This window comes from Equus caballus, chromosome 1, assembly GCF_041296265.1.
Source record: "Equus caballus isolate H_3958 breed thoroughbred chromosome 1, TB-T2T, whole genome shotgun sequence".
NCBI lineage: Eukaryota > Metazoa > Chordata > Mammalia > Perissodactyla > Equidae > Equus > Equus caballus.
In genome coordinates, this window is record NC_091684.1 from 26,170,976 (window position 1) to 26,185,144 (window position 14,169).

The 14,169-nt window shown below is 40.9% G+C and overlaps 1 protein-coding gene across 1 annotated transcript in view; it reads right to left on the reverse strand.

Annotated features, from left to right (window-relative positions):
• The window catches only part of SORCS3 (sortilin related VPS10 domain containing receptor 3), a 566,847-nt gene that overhangs the window by 140,252 nt on the left and 412,426 nt on the right, over nt 1–14,169 (reverse strand). Inside the window, exon 6 of the mRNA XM_001916814.6 lies at nt 7,389–7,453. Within this exon, the coding sequence (XP_001916849.3) occupies nt 7,389–7,453 (65 nt within the window). The remainder of the gene's footprint in view (nt 1–7,388; nt 7,454–14,169) is intronic.

The following is a 14,169-nucleotide window of genomic DNA, read 5'->3' on the forward strand; positions in this document are numbered from 1 at the left end:
CTAAGAACTGGTGTGGTGGTCACTGCTCCACTTACAAAAACTAAAAGTCAAAGGCTTTGTCCCCTGCACTGTGAATAGAGGGATCTTCTCCATAACTCTAGAAAGATCTGGCCCTATTTCAACTAGCTCTACTGCTAGCAGGACCTTTAGGGAGGTGGTAACATCTCCCTAGAGTGTCCAGCCTTAGCACCTTCTCACTTTGCAGATGTTGGACAAAGGGTTTCATATGGTGAGAAGGGGAGGCCTCAGACTGATGGATTCATTCCTTTAGTATTGGGTCAAGGTGTATAAAGAAGCTGCAGGTGTCGACACTCCCTGAGGTTCCAGGAAGCAGAGAACATTCTCAGAAGAATCGCAGGCCAATGATGGAGATGGGATACTCACAAGCCATTGTGCCTCGGGATCCTTGCTGGATAGAGGATGATCAGAGAACTGGAGAATGTGGAAAGAGAGAATGAAGGAGATAACCTGACATCCCTAGCCTTCTTTTCTTCCTAAGGGGTTGCATTTCTGCCAGGAGTTTTGTATGGTCTACAGAGGCAGCCTTTAACTTTCTCCATTCAGCAAGGCAAGCTTCTCATCTACCCACGTCAAGAAGTTTCACTGTAAAGTCCACCATTTCTCACTCTGCCAAACCTTTCCCAAACGGTCACCTCTTTAGAAGTAGGAATAGTCTTAGTCATCTTTGTTTCTCTCCTTGGGCTGACTTTATAAAGCCTCAGTGAATGCTAGTTAAACTGAATTGAATTACATTAAAAGCCTACAAATTTTTATGTTCAATTATATCATAATGTGTGATTACGTTTTGCCTTTGAGATTACTAAATATTCAAACTATCCTAGACGCCCTGCCTCTTGCCACCTCAGAGAAAAAAATTTCCATGATTTGCTCAACTTCTATCCCTTTGGGTCACGTATAAATTGTCAAAAATTGAAAAAGTGAATTAAAATTGTGAAGAAAAAGCAAATTCAGCTCTTCAGGTCTTTTCTAAGAGAAATACCCAGGAGCTATTTATTTTAAATAACAGTGTTAACTCTCAAATACAAATACATAAAAACAAGGAGATTTCAGGAAACTCTGAAAAGTTAGCTTCCATAAGCCTCCTTTTCCTTGACTGGGGAGGGGGTAACCTGTTTGCAGGCATAGTGCAAAACCAAGGACATTGACATTGCTGCAAATGCCTAACACAGCACTTGAGACACGGCAGGTACTAAAAACAAACAAAATCAACAAACCAAAAAAGGTAGCTTTCATTCCTTCCTATTGGTGCTTATGAATTTAGTTTGTGTGAAACTACCAATTGCCCAAAGGAGAATTCTAGTGCCTCCTGCCTTCTAATGGCACCGGGGGCAATCTGGTAGAGTTCTAGACATTTAGAAATCATAGTGACATTGAATATCTTAGGACTCCTGATACTGCATTCAAGGCTCTTTCTACTCCACTTGCCAAATTAACTGACCCTGACTATGATGACTAGATGATGATGATGATGATGACGACAATAAGCAACATTTCTAAATGCTCACTCTGTGTTGTCTGGTATTGCAGGAGCTACATGCATTAAGTGATTTAATTCTTGCAACACCCAATAAGGAGGCAAAATTATTATCATCTCCATTTCATAGAGGAGGAAACTGAAGCACAGACAATTAAACACTATGCCTGAATCCCACAGCTCTAGGAAGTCACAGAGCTGAGATTTCAACCCAGGTGATCTGACACCAGAACCAATGATTTTATCCATTATGTATTTAAACCACGGAAGGAAAATCAGGCTGAAACTTAGATCTGAATTAATGTTCCGGTTCAGTCCCTGTCACTGGCTGTCTCTATGACCTTGGGCAAACTGTTACACATTTTGGTGCTTTTTGGAAAGTGATGTAATTTGAAAATCTCTTATCTGTTTCAACTTTTTAAAAAATTCTGTGACTTTTACCAAAGACAACTCTATATTCTTAATATACAAAGTGGATTTTAGTGCACCTGCTCTAATTGAACAGAAGACGAGGAGTCTACAGTCCCACTGACTCAGCTCCCCCCTTATCCTTATCTTGGCCTCTGAGTTCTGAGAATCCTGCTAGAGCTCTGAATTACAAGCCCCTGAACTAGTCAAAAATGCAAGGTTCTTTAAGAGCCAATATTCTATGCATCTAGAGCCTCCAGTTTAGGCTGCAGCGCTAACAGTTCCACCTTGTGTGCCCAGCCCATTCGATTACTTGTGACTGCCTGGAATCCTCCAGAAGTATGGGGCTTTCTCTTGGCTTAGTGAGAACGTGCAGCAACTGATTAATGATAGTTGATGGTGGCACCAGGACAAGGAGTGGTGGCATATGTGCTAGGGGTTCTCATTCTAGAAATTTCAAGTCTAGACATCTAAAAACGTTTTGCCACATCCAGGTTCACTCATTACAGTGTTCCTACAGGCACCCACACGGCTTAAGCTTGAGAATTTCCAATGAAGATGTGCTCACTACTTCACAAAGCAGCCTGTGTCATTTTGGGGTACTCTTAATTGTTACTCTTTTGTTCATTAAACTGAAATCTGCTTCATTGTAAATTTTACTCTACAATAAGTCTCATTAGACAACTGATGAAAAATATAGCAAATTATAAATATACTTCTTATATTTGTTAGTGTTTTCAAACCTGTAAAGTTCCAGAAGATGAGGGATCACCAAAAGGTTAAGAAATTTGCCCAAGATCAAACAGGTTCTAAATGACAGAGTTAATTCTCCAATTTAACTTTTACAGCACCAAGTTGATGCTCTTTCTATTGACACTCAATTGTCTCTTGGATGGAGGAGGTATGGGTATGTGTGAGTGTGTGTATGATTGAGTAACTGTGTGTCAGGGAGAGAAAGAGAGAGAGAATGCACAGGGGACATTCAGAGAAAGAAGATTTCCAGAAGGGAACGGGAGAAAAAGTCATTTGAATCTTAAATCTCATGGCAGAAATAAGTTTCATACTGTTGTTAACCAAACTGGTTGGCTTTGCACTATTTAAATCCTGTCAGGTCAGGAGATAATTTGATGACTTCACTTTAATCTGGAAGTCTGACTCCCAAAGAAAGGAACCAAGAACGGGGCCAGAGTAGAGATTCCTACATCTAAACAAGAAAAGGGACAAGTTTATTTTGGGGTTCCTCGAAAGTGTGGGAGCAAGGTTTAGAGAGAGGATTGTCAACGTCACACCACAGTACTGAAAAGTCATTCTCTATGTTCTTGTACCTGTGGCCCCTTCAGTCTAGAGCACTGCTGTCCAATGGACATAAAATGTGAGCCACAAATGATCTTTTAAAGATTCCAGTAGCTATATTAAAAAGTCAATAGAAAAGTAAGATTAATTTTAACATATTTCATTTAAGTGAATAGATCGACAGTATTATAATTTCATCATGTAACTAATATAAAAATTCTTAATGAGCTATTTTCCATTATTTTATTCATAGTAAGTCTGTGAAACATGGTGTGTATTTTACATACCTAATTTAAACAGTGCATTTCAAGTGCTCAGTAACCACATGTGACTAAACAGCCACCATATGGGACAGCACAGGTCTAGCATAACTTTCCCACTTCCCCTTTCTAACACCCCCTTGGGAAAATCCAACTCATCTCCAAAAATGAAGCTTAACCACGACCTCTTTTGTGCAGCTTTCAGTCACTCTTCAGAAGCTGAGCTACTCTTCCTTTTGATTCCCATAGCAATTTCTTCATGAGAGTTAAATCAGAGTCTCCATGGCCTTTAGCACATTATATCGCAGTAACAATCTGTGTATATATCTGCCTTTCCATGAGCCTGCAGGCTACTCAGTGCTCTTTGTGTCCTATTTATCCTCCACAGCTTAATGCAGAGCAGTGATAATCGAAGTGGGGTCCACGGGCCAGCAACATCACCTGGGAGCTTGTCAGAAATATGGAATGTGTTTTAATAAGCTCTGTAGATGGCTCAAATGCGTGTTAAATTTTGAGAAGCTCAGATCTAGTACAGTGGTTCTCAATCCTATAGACACTTTAGATTCATCAGGGCAATTTTATAAAGGGTCAATGCCCAGGACTTTCCCCCTAGAGAATCCTCTTTCATTGATTCGTGGTGAGACTGAGGTGAGTGTGTGTGTGTGTGCGTGTGTGCGCGCGCGCGCGCGCGCGTGTGTGTGTGTGTGTGCGCGTAAGTTCTTCAGGTGATTATAATGCTAGGTTTTGAAAACCACTTGTCTTCTGCACATGAAAAATGCTCCATTACAGGGGAGTGAACTGTGAGTAGGTGAATAAATACATTTCTTATTGCTGTGCTTTGAAAGTTCCTTATATGTTCTGGCTACAGGTCCTTTGCAAATATTTTCTCACAGTGTCTTTACTGTCTTCTGAAGCGCAAATGATTTTAATTTTGATGAAGTCCAATTTATCAATTTTTTATTTTGTCAATTTTACTCCTGGTGCCAACCTAAGGTCATGAAGATTTTCTCCTGTTTTTTCCTAAATGTTCTGTAATTTTATATTTTACATTTAGAAATATAATCCATTTTGAGTTAAATTTTGTATAAGTTGTGAATCATAACTTGAAGTTTATTTTTCCCCATATGGCTGCTCAATTTTTTCTAACACCATTGTTAAATGTAATATTCTTTCTCCACTGAATTTCTTGTACCCTGCAACCTTGCTTAACCTACTTATTAGTTCTAGGAGCTTTTTTGGGTAGATTCCTTAGGATATTCTACATAGACGATCATATCAATAAGAATAGGGACAGTTTTATTTTTTTTCCAATCTATATGAATTGCATTTCATTTTTCTTTCTTTATTGCACTGGCTAGGACTTTCAGCATGATGTTGAATAGGTGTGCGAAGAGTGCACGCTCCTGCCTTTGTCCTGCCTGTAGGGGGAAAACATTCAGTATCTCATCATTAATTATGATGTCAGTTGTAGGTCTTTTGCAGGTGTCCTTTATCAGAAGTTCCCTTCTATTTCTAGTGTGTTGGGAGTTTTGTGTTTTAGTTTTTATTCTATCACTAGCTAACTGCGTGAATTGGCAAATTTGAGTGCAAGATACCACATCAGTAAAGAGGAAATAAAATATATGTGCCTTTTTGGCAATGATCAAAAGATAGAGATGTGTGTGTATGAATGTGAGAAAGCACTTACGCATACCACAAAAGAAAGGTGTCATGTGTTTCATTAGGGTGTGAAATAAAACATGGCCAGGCTAATGCAGTCTTGCTAAGTGCACTTTCTAGAGACAGATGGGTTAGAGCCAACTCACTAGGTTGAAAGAAAATTCTTTTAACTATTAAAAAATAAATTTTAAAAAACCTAGAAAATGGAACAGAATTAATATACACTATACTTTCTCCTAAGTGTGGCACACGGCGTTTATCCCAGTTATAGTTCCGTCTGCATTTCTCAATTCTTGACAGTAGGCCAGGGAACTGTCCTATGTGTTTTGCATTTTTAATCTCATTAAAATTTGCAGCAATCCTGCACCATAGGCCTTATCCCAGTTTGGACGAGAATTCTTAAACTTTCAGAAAATAGGTTTAAGCTTAATGTAAGAAATTACCTTACTAAAACAAAACGTAGGAGCTGTCCAGCAGTAGAAAAGGATGTGTCTGAAGCCTGAACTCAGGGAACCTGAGGACACACTGTCAGAGGTTTTGGGGGAAGGGATCCCTACACTAGGTAGGAGGTCAGACAGTCCCATAAACTTTCCTCCAACTCTGAAATACTACACCCACCATAAATCCTATGTATGGCTTAAAAAGGTTGACATAAGAAGCAAAGCCACGGCAAGGGTTGTACTAGCCTGTGGGTCATCTTCTGAGCGCTACTGTCAGCTCTCCTCCTGCTGCCCTGCCCTGCTCCTTCAACCCCCTGCATCTCATTCTCCCCTCAGGTTCTTTCTCAGCAGTAAGAGGCAGATAATATAATTTTGAATCCAGGCTTCACTACCCTTATGAGCAGTGAATTTGAATATGTGGCATTATCTCCCTAAATCTTAAAATAGATCACCTGTTAAAAACCTTTTTTCTTAAATGTCTTTGGGTCATCCTTCATTCCTCCCTGCTTCAGAGACATAACATTTATTCAAAGATCAAATGAGACCAAAAAAAAGGAAAAAGAAAGAAAGAAAGAAAAATAAAGTACTCAGCAGAGTGCCAGACATATATTAACAAGTGCCAATTGTCTTCCACGTCTTTTAAAAATAAAAACAAAGCAAATAAAATATATTCCCAAAAATGCATGTGTTTGGCACGCACCTCTGTTTGGTTTCAAAATCGGTAGATATCTCACGGACAAAGCACATGCAGTCTTACTTAATGTATTCTGAATGATACTCCAACACCCATAGTCAGGTCAAAACGGAATCTCCCTACATTAATACATTTTAAAATTTCTCTAACTTTCCTCTCCATTTGGTAGACCTATATAACTCTCTGAATTGGCCAGGGCAAGGATGGGTAACCTCAGATAACAGAGGAAGTTAGCACAGAGGTTAGAGGGTGCTTTCCCCTGGTCTCATGGCTATTAGGTAGCAGAACCCAGGACCCCAAGTCACAGGCAGGTGCCTGTTGTGCTGCACTCCTAGGTCACCACTATTTCCATAGATTATTTGGCTCTATTATTGACCTAGGATATGCTAACTACATTTTCACATATTTTATATATATCATATATTTTCACATATTTCATATATTTTTGTTTAAGTCGATTCTATTTTTCTTGGCTAGGGAAGAGTCCTATAAATACGATCAACTCTGGGAAAAGCAAAATGCTTAAATTGATGCAAAATGATACTTTAACAGTCAAATTCTGTGTAAGATGTGCATAGGTGCACAATACGCAAAGGGGCCATGTTCAAAATCTTGGGATTCCAATGCTTGTTTGCAGACACAATATAGGTTGCTCACCACTGTATCTCCAGAGCCTAGAACAATGCCTGGCACACAGTAGGCCATCCCTGAATATTTCTTGAATAAAAAATTTTGCAAATAATTGCCAGTGACTTTTTTTTGGTAAGCTTGACTATATGAAGGGTCCTTTTTTTAAAGCTGGCAGCCCCTGCAATTCCCTATGTGAATGCAAAATACCACGATGAGCTATGGACATCCCTATTCAAATTACGCTGAAGATGCCAGGAAATTACTAACAGGAGCCTCAAAATTCATCACATTAACTCACATCCCCAGAAAATTCATTCCTGAGCATTTATTTCAGTGAACCGTCTCCCTTGGGACGGGAGGCCTCTCCCCTACTCTGGGAAATAAAGATGGATATGGCAGTAATGGAGCACAGGGCTTTTCATCTTCCCAAGCCATTAAGATGCAAATTGGGGGAGGAGAGAGCCCTGCAGCAGATCTCCCTGGGCCTAGCCCATGGCCACAGCACTCACATCCATCCGCTGTCCGCACCTCCATGTGCACCAGGTCCGCCTCCTTGTCCAATCCCGCCACTGACCTGGGGAAGGAAAGGAGAGACAGAAGGTCAGTCACCAAACTGATGGCAGTCAACCAAGCTGGGAAGCATTCAGGGTTATTTCTGGGAAAGCGACTCTTTCAAGAGAGCCTCTCCTGCACTGTGGGGACCTAGAGAATATGGCGACTCACAGCCCCTGCAGCGTGGCGGCCTCTGGCAGCTGTCACGTGGAATGGTCACAATGCATGAGTCTTGGCGTGGTGTTAGTAAGGCAGGACTCTCAAAAAAAACATAAGAGTACAGAGTAATATACTCCATAGTAATGCTAGTCTAAATCTCTGTCCTTGCCCCTTCTCCATCACCATGCACCTTCCAAGAAGTTCTCTCTTCCCCATGGTTTTCCACCTCCCTAGTCTTGCCAGACCTGATTACTGCCACTACTTCCTCCCCTCTGTCCTCCCACTGGGATGCCCCATTTTGTCCCCTGGGGAAGGTGGTTTAGCCTCAGTTCTGGCTTCTTGCTTCAAGGCATTCTCACCCTCCAAGTTTGATTCTAGCTACCCTTCCTTCCTCCTGCCTGTGATCAACAAATGTTTGGTGACAAACATTCAAAATCTGGTCTGGACAAGGACATAATTCTCCTGGTGATTGGGGTGGGACACCTTAAAGGGCTATGGACAATAGCCAGAAGAAGGAAGGCTGAGAATCCTTACAAACTAATCCTTGTGGGCCTGTGACCTTCCACACACAAAGCCCAGTCAGCCCTCTCCTGCATGAGGTGTCCAGGCCACAGGAGGACCCAGAAAGTCAGCTAAAAGAGGCAACACAGACATGAAAACGACCACGCACTACAGGGAGATCACAGAATCCACTGTCTCCAGCAAGTTCTTACTCAAAGTCTGTGTGCTCTTATTTTAAATATTATTCCAAGATCGGTTTCCTAGTTTTCCACTCCTCAATAGGTAAGAAGCAGCAAGTTAGAAAGGAAAAGTAGAATTTAAAATGGTGATAACCAACAGCTGATATCCAGACAGCAAGAGAAATAGAAAACCTATGAAAAGCAGACCTAAGAACGCAAACCCAATCTTCCACACCATAAATCTCTACACTTCTCAACAGTCCTGAGGCAATTACCATATCACAGCACAGTTTAGTATTTGACATCTATGCTGAGGGGCTAAAGGCACAGAAAATAGGGAGCGGGGGCTAATTGTATCAGGTTACTCTGTTTAAGAAAATAAGGTTGAAAATGATATATGTTAGGAAAAATAAAATGACTTTTAGCTGTTAATAATTATGTTTTGAATGGCTAAAATTCAGTTACTTAAAAATTTGACTTATATAAAACACTTATTTCCCCAAAGAAATTGAATAAATGAGGCTTTACTCTATTGTCTTACTTTTCGCCATCATTGATCTACTATCTTTTGTTTTGTTTTGTTTTTTGGTTTTTTTTTGTTGTTGTTTTTTTTTATTTTTTTGGAGGAAGATTAGCCCTCAGCTAACTACTGCCAGTCCTCCTCTTTTTGCTGAGGAAGCCTGGCTATGAGCTAACATCCGTGCCCATCTTCCTCTAGTTTATACGTGGGACGCCTACCACAGCATGGCTGCCAAGCAGTGCCATGTCCGCACCCGGGATCCGAACCAGCGAACCCCGGGCCGCCGAGAAGCGGAACGTGCGAACCTAATCGTTGCGCCACCGGGCCGGCCCCTGATCTACTATCTTTTAATTTTTCCTCACCTCATTTCATCCTAAGGGCAAACGCCTAAGGTAAGCAGAGCAGGTATCATTAGTTATAATTGAATGAATGGGAAACTGAGGCACAGAGAAATTGATGTTTGTCTAAGATGATGGAGGAACTAGGCCAGATCTAGAGAGATATACTGACTTCTCATTCTAGAACAATGCCTATCATTCTTGGCTCTTCTCCCTTCTACTTTCAATGTCCTTCATATCCAACCATCATCCTGCTCCATTTCTTCTCCAGCTAACTTTCACCCTTCCTTCACAGCTCACATGGCCTCACCCCTCCAGAAGATCTTCCATCTCTTATCTCATGGAAGAGCCCTTTATCTGCTTCCATACCATCGTTACCTTGGGGGTTCTCAAACTTGGTTGCTTATAAGAGCCACTGGGGAGGTTTGAAATATCTGGATGTCCAGACCCCTTCCCAGATGAATGAAATCAAAGCCTTTGGGGATAAGATCAAGGCATCAGCATTTCTTTAAAGCTCCCAGGTGATTTCCAAGTGCAGCCAAGTTTTAGAACCACTACTCTGAATGGTTCAATCCCATCATTTATGTAATTGCACTTCTGTGTCTTTCATACTTGGATATAAACTTTAAAATCATAGCATCTTGTCTATTCATCTTTGAATCCTTGGCACCTATGTGCTTAGTATATATAGGGCGCTACCAATGTGTTTATTGAATTGGTATATTATTGAATTAATAAACAATCCAATCTCCTATGATAATGCCAAAATTTCAATGCAAAACTTAACGTGAGATCAGACACACAGAGGGCTGAGGGCACCAGAAGGGACTATGTGGACATCTTCTCTGTCGCACAGCTTCCCTGTTTCTTTATAAACAAGTTGGTATTCTCATGATTAGAGGCTTCTCATATATTATTCTCCTATCTTCCCACAAGGTCAATGACAGGGATCCATGGACAGAATTGAAACCATACTCACTAAATCTAACTGTGGTCATCAAGTAAGTTCTATGCTGTATAACAAAAGAAGAAAAGTCCTGGCCTTTTAGGAGCTTAAAATAAGGCAAATAGTACTGATAAAACAAGCACAGAAGCTGTTTCCTCATCCAGGATTGCTCACTCCCTTCCATCTTTCTAAAATCTCACACATAGTTTAAGGCTGAAACCAAGAATAAAGTCTTCCTGGAAGCCTTCCCTGGTCACTCTAGCTCACACTCATCTCCCTTCTTTGCACTTCTAGAGAATTCAGAATCTGGATCCTACATCCTCCAGCACTTGTATTTTTATTAAGATGCTTGTTTGTTTCTCTTGAGTTAGTCTTGGCTCCCTAGATGGATATCTATGGTTTTGGTCAGCTTAGCACCCCGATAACCCTTCCATCCTTTGCAGAAGTATTCTGTCCAAGTCAAGTCATGTACTTTGGCCAGGGTGACAATCACAGAAGCCCATCCTTGTGAACCCCTAGGATGATGCATGCTCCAGCACAATCATGAGACATCTTGGCTATGCCAATTGGGGCATGCAAGGATAATTCAGAGAACTTCTTCAGGATTTCTTCAACTGGAGCTTGTAGGGAACAATTGTCTTTCCTCTCTGGTCATCAGGTCAAAACTGTTGGGAGAAATGTTTCCAGCCTGACAGGAAAAGCAGATCTAAAGGAATGGTATGGACACTCATAGAGAGAATACACACTGACATTGTGACAGAGAGTCTAACAGACAGACAATGAGAGACAGGGTGATATGAGGGCTGTGGTCCAGAGAGAGACGTGACACAGAAACAGGAGAGAGAGAGAGAGAGAAAGACAGAGATTCATAAAGAAAGAGAGAGCACAGACCAAAATGGCAACACAGAAGATTCCCGAGGTTCCTTCCTCCCAGGAACACACCTAATGTATACTATACATGGAGCAACTCCCTGTGAAAGAGATTTAGAAACTAGCTGAGTGACTCCTATAAACCAGATGAATGAGAAAATACCCACATCAAAATGGATAGTGTAGTGGAAGAAGAACATTTCCTCTACCCAGTGGGTCCTTCTGGCCGGGCTATGAATTAAACTGATGTGAGAAAGAATAACGGGAGAAAATCAAACAAAGCTTTATAACATGTATACATGGGAGACACTCAGGAAAACTGAGCAACTTGCCAAAATGGTGGCGGCTGTTCCCTTAGGATATCTGTACTCCCACATTCATTGCAATAGCCACAGGAGGGAAACAACTTAAGTGTTTGCTGATGAATGAATAAAGAAAATGTGGCATATATATATATATATATACATATATATATATACACACACATACACAATGAAATATTATTCAGCCTTAAAAAAGAAGGAAATCCTGTCATTTGAGACAACATGGATGAAACTGGAGGGCATTATACTAAGTGAAATAAACTAGTAAGTGAAAGACAAATATTGCCTATATTGCATGATATCACTCAGATGTGAAATCTGAAAAAAAATTCAAACTCATAGAAACAGAGTAAAATGGTGGTAGACAGGGGCCAGGGGGAGGCGGGCAGAAATAGGGAGAAGCTGGTAAAGAATACAAGCTTTCAGTATAGGATGAATAAGCTCTGAGGATCTAATGTGTAACATAGTGACTATGGTTGATAATACTGAATTATATCATTGAAAATTGCTAAGAGAGTAGAACTTAAATGTTCCCATCAAAAAAACCTCTAGATTTCACAGTGGTTACATATATCAAATCATCATATTGTACACTTTAAATATCTTACAACTTATTTTTCAGTTATACCTCAATAAAGATGAAATTTTTAAAAAAAGAAAGAAACAGACACAGCGATGATGGATGTATGAGCATGCACACACACACACACACACACACACACACACACACAAACAGATCTAGAGAATCTAGAGCATCACAGATTCACATAAACAGAGAAATGCACTGAGAGACAGACAGTTAGATGCATCTGAAGGTATTTAAATCTGAATCCATTTGTGTGATGGTTAATTTTATGTGTCAACTTGATTGGGCCATGGGGTGCCCACATCTCTAACTAAACATTATTCTGGATGTGTCTTCTTGGTTGTTTCTGGATGAGATTAGCATTTGAATTAGTAGACTCAGTAAAGCAGATTGCCCTCCCAGCGTGGGTGGGCTTCATCCAATCCATTGAATAGAACAAAAAGGAGGAGTATGGGAGAAGTCACTCTCTCTGCCTGAATATTTCCAACCTGGGAAATTGGTCTTCTGCGCTCAGACTGGAATTTAGACCACTGACTCTCCTGGTTCTCAGGACTTTGGACTCAATCTGGAACTACACCACCAGGTCTGCTGGATCTCCAGCTAGAAGATGGCAGGCTAGGGGAATTCTCAGCCTCCGTAATTGCATGACCCAATTCCCTCTAATAAATCTCTCTCTCTCTCACCATATATATGTATATATAGGTTCTGTTTCTCTGGAAAACCCTGACCAATAAAATATTTTTCTCAGATCCATCCAATCTCGCAGCCTGTTTACCCACATAAACCCATAACATACCTTTGTGAGAGTGTTTGTATATTGATTTGCATAAGCTATCAATTACAAATAGATTCTTATTAATATACAACCCATCAGACAGTGAGCTTCCTAAGGACAGAGACTTTCATTATCTTTCTCTGATATTTACTACCACGCACAGCTCAGCATTAGGCACATCTTCAGATTAAACGATTGAGGTGACAGATTTGTACTTTAAAGCTGCTCTGTCCCTGGGTCCACATGGCAAGAGATTAAGCTGCTCAGCTGGCCAGAGATGGAGCAGAAGAACTTGCGTGCTGAGAGTAAGGAGAAACCTCTTGCCCTTATTCAGAGCACCAAGCAATGCCACTGCCCACTTTCTAAGCAGGACTGCTGGCATGAGCCTAGGGTTTCTAAATATCTGCACTGTTGACATTTTGGCCTGGATAATTCTTTGTTGTGGGGGCTGTCCTGTACATTACAGGATATTTAGCAGCATCCCTGGCCTCTACTAGATGCAGTAGCATCTCTGAAGTTCTAACAACCAAAATTTCCTCTAGACATCGCCGACCATCCTCTGGGGGCATCAGTGCCCCCAACTGAGGACCACTGCCTCAGCTGGAGACGTTTAATTGATGCCTGGACTCTGTGCCTCCGCTGCTACCAAGGCAGCAAAATAAGAGATTTCACTTTTCTTCACCTAGTCCTAACACTGCTGAGATGCCCTGAAACTACTGCTATTCTGGGCCACACCATCTCACCAGGAACTATCTGACATTCATCAAGTGGAAGCAATCAGGTCCCTAATCTAAAAGCCCCAACGAGCCCCTACTTCTAAAAACCTAATGGAAGGAAAGTGCACACAAATACAGCAAGCAAAGAAATACGAGATGCAGATATTTGGTGATGTTTTTGGGAGGTAGAGGTTGTAAGGATAAACTTGTGGGGACGTTTGGGAAAGTACATATGGTAATAATGATAAATGCTAATGGGTATTGGGACCATCCACACGTCAGGCATTGTGTTTGATGTTTTACAAGCACTATCTTAATTAATCCTCAAAATGAGTCTTTAAAGAAGGTATCATTCATCTAATTTTCATCCTCAGTAAAATGGGGAGAATAAGAGAGATTAAGTAATATGCCTAAAGTCACATGATAATAACAATTTATAGATAGTGAGAGCACTATGTGTCAGGCACAGTTTTAAATGTAAATGGTGATCTCATTTAATCCTCATAGCCTATGAGACTGGAATCATTCCCTTTCCATATTTTAAAAGGGCACAATTAGGCATTGAGAGCTTAGACAACTTGCTGGAAGTCACACAGCTGGGAAGCAGCAAAACTAGGGCTTGAACCGGGCAGGTGGCTTTGAGCCAGGAGCTTAACGTGCCCTGGGAGCTGCCTCTCCTAGCTAATGAGAGGAGGGATGGGGTTTGAAGCCAGCCATCTCTCCCAGTGTCAAAGATCATAACCATTGTGCACCACTGCCTCCTCTCCCTACATATGTAAGTCCTTTAAAGAAGCACTATAGGAAATATAAATGCATTCTGTATAC